Raw genomic sequence first — 8,816 nt, 5'->3', positions numbered from 1 at the left:
CCGAATGGCATGCGCCGGTAAGCAAAAGTACCAAATGGGCACGTGAAGGTGGTCTTTTCTTGGTCGTCCGGAGCTATGACAATTTGATTGTATCCCGAATAACCGTCAAGAAAACAATAAAAAGAATGACCGGCTAACCTTTCTAACATTTGATCGATGAATGGTAGTGGAAAATGATCCTTCCTTGTGGTGTTGTTGAGCTTCCTATAGTCAATGCACACTCTCCAACCTGTTTGAATACGGGTTGGCACAAGCTCATCCTCGGCATTCTTCACCACAGTAACTCCGGACTTCTTCGGGACAACTTGAACCGGTGAGACCCAACGGCTATCCGAAATTGGATAAATCACTCCACAATCGAGAAGCTTTATAATCTCCTTTTTCACAACTTCCATCATCGGAGGGTTGAGCCGGCGTTGAGCCTCTCGAGTTGGTTTAGCCCCCTCCTCTAGAAATATGCGATGCATGCATGTTGTAGGGCTAATTCCCTTAATATCGGCCAATGTCCATCCAATGGCTGTTTTGTGCTCTTTCAACACCCGAATCAACTTTTCTTCCTCTAATGCCGTGAGTGATGAAGAGACAATGACGGGCAACGTCTCTTCATCTCCCAAGAATACATACTTTAAATGATCCGGCAACTGTTTAAGCTCAAGAACGGGGGCCTGAATCACAGAAGGTAACAACGTATTAGTGGAAACGGGAATTGGAATTGGGTTAGAAGGCTTACCACGATGTTGGGGCAATGATTCCAAGGCAGCCACAAGCTCGGCATGCTCCTCCTTAGGTACGGCCAGATTGGGCTTCAAGCCAAGTCCTTGTGCAATCGTCGTTTCAAGGGGATCGTCTTCCAACATATCAAGATAATCCTGCGCCAATTCATCCAATATATCAATAGAAAAACAAGAATGATCATCTTTAGGAAATTTCATAGCTTCAGAAATGTTAAAGTTAATAATCTCCCCATCAAATTCCATTGTCAACGTCCCTTTGAACACATCGATCTTGGTGCGTGTTGTTTTCATGAAAGGCCTCCCAAGTAGAATCGGCAATGGGGTGACATTTGGTGAGTGCTCCATCTCTAAGACATAGAAATCCGCTGGAAATATCAAGTTATCCACCTGCACCAACACATCTTCCAAAACTCCTTTCGGATATGCATTAGAACGATCGGCTAATTGAATTATAACACCATCGTTTTTAAGTTCTCCTAAGTTCATGGATGCATAAATTGAGTATGGCATGACGTTAATTGAAGCTCCTAGATCTAACATAGCATGTTCAAATTTAGTATTGCCTATAACACATGGAATTGTAAAACTACCTGGATCTTTGCATTTAGGAGGTAGTTTTCTTTGCAAAACAGCGGAAACATTCTCACTTACCTGGACCTCCTCTTTGTTCGAAATTCTCCTTCTTGTTGTGCATAGTTCCTTCAAAAACTTGGCGTACCTAGGTACTTGCTTAATTGCGTCAAGAAGAGGTATATTGACTTGCACTTTCCGAAACGTCTCCAAAATGTCTTTCTCGTTCTCCTCTTTCTTGGATTGCTTCAACCTGCCAGGAAAAGGCACGTTTAGTGGAATAGAACTAGGAGAAGTTGGAATTGAACTTACCTTGGCCGAATTATATGGATTGGAAGTGCAAGATGGCTGCGGCAAAGGTGGTTCTCTCCTTGCCGTGGGTGTTGCTTGTGTGTTCTCTTCAAACTGCAACTTTTCATCCTCTTCATGACTTGTTTTGGATGCTTGGGGTTCGGTTCCAACTTGTTTGCCACTCCTCAATGTAATTGCTTTGGCGGTTTCGAATCCCCCTTTTGGATTTGCAACGGTTGAACTAGGGAGTCTTCCTTGGTCTCGAAACTGTCCCATAAACTCGGCAATTTGCCCCACTTGCTTCTCCAACTCGTCCACCTTCTTGTCCCTAGTCTGCATGCCCTGCGCCATAGAAGTTAGTAAATTAAAAATTTGATCATTATCAATAGAAGAACCTGATTTTTGGGCGGGTTGTGCTTGGGTTTGATTTGGTGCAAACGGCTTTTGATAGAAACCCGGGGGTTGTTGCCTAAACGTGCTTTGTTGTTGGCCTTGTTGGGGTTCTCGCCATTTGAAATTCGGATGATCACGCCAACCGGGATTGTAGGTGTTAGAAAATGGATCATTCCTTTGTTGGTATTGTTGCCCAAAGCCCACGGCATTGAGGGTCTCCCACCCTCCATTCTCAATCAATTGTGGGCACTGATGCGTAAAATAACTAAACACACAAATTAAACCCTCTTGTTGACAAATGTAGTATGGATAAGTAGGGATCGTTCTTAAACCGGGGATTAGGAGGGATTGCTAAAACACTCTAAACTGACTCAAATCTGTAAAACAAAGTTTAAAATACTAAACTAGACTCAAAGAATGCAAAACTAAAATCTAAAATACTAAAACAAACCAAAAGACTCAAAACAGCAAACAAACACTCAAAATTGCCTAAAAACCACTTTCTGGGCAGTTTTGGGACTCTAACACAACTTGGACGAATTTTGGTTTCCTAATGACCTAAAACACCTAAAAACATATTCTAAGACAAGTTCTAATTAATATGACTTAAAGGAATAAGGTGGGATTGATTTTGGACGAAAATAATTAAATGGGCAGATTGAAAAAGAAAACAGATTGTAAGACAAAATTGTGATGAATCAATGGATGATGGAATGACTAAGGGGTTCTTCTCCACACATGAAATTTATGCAACGTAATCGATTTCCATTTATCAATTCAATAAGTTATGAACCTCGACACTCCAAGTTAATTAGGTCCGCTTAAATTAACTTTCAGATTTCCCTAGAATCATTGAATTGGATGAATATGCATCGCAAACAAATTATTCCTAACAAGTTCTCTATATGAACAGCATGATAAAGATACAAGTTAGAATCATTAAGTTCTTTGGAAATCATAAGCATCGACAAGGCAATTGTAACTATGAAAAGCATGATACTCCTGCCATGAATCTACTTAACACGATCGTGACTAGCGATCTTCACTACTTGCGAATATAAATTCATAACGATTAGGTGTAACAAACTTATATTCTAGCACCAAATTCCAGCATGCAAATCAAGCGTGCACTCTCAATCAACATACAAGAATAAGTTTTGAATTAAACGGTTAAGCAAATTGTATTCACGACTTATGCAACGATAACTGGAAGTAATCAACTTATTTCACATAAATAAACATGGTTTCGAATACACCCTTAGCCAAAACGAATTTAGCCAATCATACTCAATGAAAAACAAAGATTACAAGAAGTAGACATTGAAATATAAGATAGAATACACCTAAAATTGTTCAACAACTCAGATTGAAGAGCCAAACAATTTTCATGAACTGTCTCCTTCTCTTCTCCTTGCGGCAGATTGGGTGAGGATGATTTCTGGGGGGTTTGTGTGATGTAGAATGGATTATGGATGGTGTAGGGGCACGGCAAGGCTTGGGGGTAGTGTATGGGTGTTGTGTGGAAGGTGTGGAGATGAAGAATGGTGGTGGAAATCGGCAGAGATGGAGGAGGAATGGTTTCTGAGGTTGTGGATGGGGTTTGACGAATTTGGGAGAGTGTGTGGCTGACTGGAGATGTTTGTGGCTGCACAAACCTGTTTATTTAAAGGGATTAGGAAATTAAAAACCCTAGGCTAATTAGGTAATCAGGAATTAAGTTTAAAGCTTCTAGAATTAAGGAAACAAATCAGAAAATTAAAAGGAAAGGTCAAGGAAATTCGGCCAGGGTTTAAAGCATAAAAAGGAAGGTGTTTTAATGCTCCAAAACAGGAAAGATCCCTCTCCCTTGCACGGCAAGGAAGAGGAAAGGGCAAGGGCGCCAAAATCTGATGTGAAAATTATGTTGACACTCAAATTAAACCCTCTTGTTGACAATTGTAGTATGGATAAGTAGGGATCGTTCTTAAACCGGGGATTAGGAGGGATTGCTAAAACACTCTAAACTGACTCAAATATGTAAAACTAGGTTTAAAACACTCAACTAGACTCAAAGAATGCAAAACTAAACTCTAAAACACTAAAACAAATCAAAAGACTCAAAACAGCACCAAAAACACTCAAAACTGCCTTAAAACACTTTCTGGGCAGTTTTGGGACTCTAATGCAAACTTGGACGAATTTTGGTTTTCTAATGACCTAAAACACTTAAAAACATAATCTAAGACAAGTTCTAACTAATATAACTCAAAGAAATAAAGTGGGGTTGATTTTGGACGAATTTAAATTAAATGGCAGATTGTAATGAGAACAGTAGACAAAATTGTGATGAATTAATGAATGATGGAAGAGCTAAGGGGTTCTTCTCCACACATGAAATATATGCAACGTAAATCAATTTCCAGTTATCAATTCAATAAGTTGTGAACCTCGACACTCCAAGTTAATTAGGTCCGCTTAAATTAACCTTCAGATTTCCCTAGAATCATTGAATTGGATGAATATGCATCGCAAACAAATTATTCCTAACAAGTTCTCTATATGAACAGCATGATAAAGACACAAGTTAGAATCATTACGTTCTTTGGAAATCATAAGCATCGACAAGGCATTTGTAACTATGAAAAGCATGATACTCTTGCCAGGAATCTACTTAACACGATCGTGACTAGCGACCTTCACTACTTGCGAATATAAATTCATAACGATTAGGTGAAACAAACTTATATCCTAGCACCAAATTCAAGCATGCAAATTAAGCGTGCACTCTCAATCAACATACAAGAATAAGTTCTAAATCAAACGGTTAAGCAAATTGTATTCACGACTTATGAAACGATAACTGGAAGTAATCAATTTATTTCACATAAATAAACATGGTTTCGAATACACCCTTAGCCAAAACGAATTTAGCCAATCATACTCAATGAAAAACAAAGATTACAAGAAGTAGACATTGAAATATAAGATAGAATACACCTAAAATTGTTCAACAACTCAGATTGAAGAGCCAAACAACTTTGTGAACTGTCTCCTTCTCTTCCCCTTGCGGCAGATTGGGATGGTGTGGTTTCTGGGCTGTTTTTGTGATGTAGAATGGATTATGGATGGTGTAGGGGCACGGCAAGGCTTGGGGGTAGTGTATGGGTGTTGTGTGGAAGGTGTGGAGATGAAGAATGGTGGTGGAAATCGGCAGAGATGGAGGAGGAATGGTTTCTGAGGTTGTGGATGGGGTTTGACGAATTTGGGAGAGTGTGTGGCTGACTGGAGATGTTTGTGGCTGCACAAACCTGTTTATTTAAAGGGATTAGGAAATTAAAAACCCTAGGCTAATTAGGTAATCAGGAATTAAGTTTAAAGCTTCTAGAATTAAGGAAACAAATCAGAAAATTAAAAGGAAAGGTCAAGGAAATTCGGCCAGGGTTTAAAGCATAAAAAGGAAGGTGTTTTAATGCTCCAAAACAGGAAAGAGCCCTCTCCCTTGCACTGCAAGGAAGAGGAAAGGGCAAGGGAGTGTGGCAAGGGGTCCATAAGGGTTCTAGGCTTTTGTTTTGTGTCCTAGAATGCTTAGAAAATCTTCATAATTGCTGGAACTTTTAGGGACAATTAGGAAAAATCAAACCAAAGTAGGAAACCTTGGCTTAACTTTCCTACTTCAAGTAGGAATCCTTGTTGGAGTAGGAATCCTTGTTCTTCTAGGAATCCTCATGTGATTAGGAATCCATCTTCAATTAGGAATCCTTCGTCAATTAGGAATCCTTCGTTGATTAGGAATCCTCCTTCATGTAAGCACTTTCCTACTTCAACTAGGAAACCTTGTTCAAGTAGGAATCATCATCTTCAAGCCTTCAAATTCGTCCAAACCTTGGCTCCGAATATGTGACATGCATTCCAAACTCCATTTTGCTTCTTTTTGCACACTTTGACCTTAGAACCTGAAAACACACAAAAGTGACTTTAAACACTAAAATAGCTAAGTAAACACAACCTAAATGCATGAGAACAAGCCAATTAAGTAGCATAAATATGCTCCTATCAGGCACTTGTCCGTAGAATGTCCTTGCATGGAACATACGCCACATGCACTTACATTTTGAACTTTTGGCCCTTCCACAACCTGAGAAAGCAAAGTAGTAAGGTTAGCCATTTGATTTTGAAGTTCGGTTATGGCACTTACCTCATTCACTTGGTGTTGCCGTGGGGTGCCTCTTTGTCCAACACCTTCGTATTGTTGAGCGTTCAACGCTCGATTAGCAATCAAAGTCTTTGCTGCCGTGGGGGTCTTGTCCACCAAGGCTCCTCCCGCCGAAGCATCTAGCATTTGTCGTTCGATTGGTAAAAGTCCCTCGTAGAAGTATTGTAGAAGAAGCTCCTCCTTCATTTGATGCTGTGGACAAGAAGCAACAAGAGATTTAAAACGTTCATAATATGTAGGAAAAGACTCACCTTCTTCTTGTTGAATTCCACTTATCCTTTTTCGTAGGAGGATGACTCGAGAAGTTGGGAAAAACTTCTCCAAGAAAGCTCGCTTCATGCTCTCCCAAGATGTGACCGTTCCGGGAGCTAATTCATATAACCAATCTTTCGCCTTATCCATAAGAGAAAAGGGAAAGGCCTTCATCTTCAATATACTCCCGTCGACATTGATTGGAGTCATGCTTGAACACACCACCTCAAATTCTTTCAAGTGCTTGTTAGGATCCTCCATGGACAACCCATGGTACTTCGGAATATGGTGGAGCAAACTCGACTTTAACTCGAATTCCTCGGTCTTTCCTTGGGCAGCCGCCGGATATTGAATACATAGAGGTGCGGCATTGTCCAATCCCGAAGCCGAGAGCTCCTTGATTGTACGATTGTCTTGTGCCATGACTGTCTCAACTTCACCCACTTGAGCCGTGGGTTCCTCTTCCTCAATCTCAACTTCGGCTTCCGAATTTGAACTTGATTCACTAGGTTCTGGATTCTTCCTCTTTCGTCTCAACTCTCGTTCAAAATCGTCGTCAAAGTCCAAGATGTGTTCACGAACCGGATGAGAGCTCCGAGTCATAAACTAGTACCTAAAAACAAGAAACAAAAACAAAGTAAAAATCTGGACTCAATTAAAACAAATTGAAATAAAACAATCCAAGGGATTAGCAACTTTGCTAATCCCCGGCAACGGCGACAAAATTTGATGTGAAAATTATGTTGACACTCAAATTAACCCTCTTTTTATCAATTGTAGCAAAGTATGTAAGTAGGGATCGTTCTAAACCGGGGATTAGGAGGGATTGCAAAATCACTTGAAAACTGACTCAAATACTTAAAAACAAGTTTAAAACACTAAAATAGACTCAAAGAATGCAAAACTAAACTTTAAAACACCAAAACAAACCAAAAGACTCAAAACAGCCCAAAAACACTCAAAACTGCCTTAAAACCACAATCTGGGCAGTTTTGAACACTAGACTCAATCTTGGACGAAAATTGGTTTTATCTTGACCTAAGACACTTAAAAACATAAACTAAAGTGATTTCTAACTACTATGACTCAACTAAGTAAATGGGGATTGATTTTGGACGAATTTAACTTTGAAAACAGAAACTTTGAAAACAAACTTTAATGAAAACGATTTTGATGAAATAGAATGGGGAAAGGCTAGCTAGAGGGTTCCTTCTCCACACATGAAACATATGCATACGACTCGATCTCCAATTACTCTTTCAACAAACCATGAATGACAATGCCCCAAATTAACTAGATTGACCAATTAATTCTCAGATTTCCCTAGATTCATTGAATTGAATGGGATACGCATTACAACCAAATTATTCTTATCAAGGACCCTAACTATGGAATACGCATGATAGAGACACATATCAAAGATCATTAAGTTCAATGGAAATCATAAGCATTGACAAGGCATTCATAACTATGGGATACGCATGTTACTCTTGCCTAGGATTTACTTAACACAATCGTGACTAGCGACTTTTACTACTTATGAATATAAGTTAATAACGATTAGGTGAAATTCCCTTATATTCTAGCATCAAATTCATGCATGCAAACTAAGTGTCGACCCTCAATCAACATACATAAACATGTTATCAATCAAATAGATAAGTAAACCACATTCACGATTCATGAAATCATAATTGGAAGAAATCAAGTCATATAAAACATATGATCATGGCTTTGAATTCCCCTCTAACTATAAAGAAATTAGTTCCTCATGTTCGCAAATACACAAAGACAAATAAATTTAAACATTGACATAAAGATAGAAAACACCTAGAAACGCTCCACAATCCAAGCTCCTTGAATGGCATGCACGGCTCCAAGTTGTCTTCCTTCTTCTCCTTGCAAACTCACGGCACAAGAGGTATGAATGGTGAATGGTGTAGTGAAAATCTGGTAGAGGGTGGTGAATGAATAGGTGCGGCAAGGCCTTGTATTTATAGGCTGAAAATTCACATTCCTAGGTAGCAAAGGACAAGGTTTTAAAGGCCTAAATTGCATAGGATAATAACATCCAATCCTATAAGGAAAACAAGTCAAAAACCCAAAGGGATTGGGAGATAATGTGCAGCAGAAAGAGTGTGAAAAGATAAGGCTTCTAGAAACCAAAAATCCCAAGGCAAATAGGAATTAGGTGCGGCAAGGATCTAGGGTTCTAGAAGGATAATGCAAGGCAGATTTTTAGGCTTCTAGAAAGGTTCTTAGGTGTCATCTTGATAGGATAAGATAAGGTCTTCTAGAAATCCCATTTTAAGCATCCTAATCTAATTAGAAACCCTCCTAAGTGGCTGGAATGTGGATAGTTTAGGATAAGGATAGGATAGGAT

General features: G+C 39.3%; 1 protein-coding gene across 1 annotated transcript; it reads right to left on the bottom strand.

Annotated features, from left to right (window-relative positions):
- Positions 1-5,861: 5,861 nt before the first annotated feature.
- Positions 5,862-8,387, bottom strand: LOC139194230 (uncharacterized). The gene is made up of 2 exons (XM_070818593.1): positions 8,263-8,387; positions 5,862-7,045 (listed from the first exon to the last, which is right to left on the bottom strand). Exon 2 carries the CDS (start codon positions 7,033-7,035, stop codon positions 5,974-5,976), a length of 1,062 nt encoding a protein of 353 aa, XP_070674694.1. The 5' UTR covers positions 7,036-7,045; positions 8,263-8,387; the 3' UTR covers positions 5,862-5,973.
- Positions 8,388-8,816: the final 429 nt, after the last annotated feature.

Source organism: Malus domestica, chromosome 03 (genome assembly GCF_042453785.1).
Source record: "Malus domestica chromosome 03, GDT2T_hap1".
In the NCBI taxonomy this organism is placed as follows: domain Eukaryota; kingdom Viridiplantae; phylum Streptophyta; class Magnoliopsida; order Rosales; family Rosaceae; genus Malus; species Malus domestica.
This window is presented reverse-complemented; position numbering and strand designations above follow the sequence as displayed.

Excerpts from the sequence above, each read along its gene's own strand:
- LOC139194230 (XM_070818593.1), bottom strand. The coding sequence starts at position 7,035 with ATGACTCGGAGCTCTCATCCGGTTCGTGAACACATCTTGGACTTTGAC.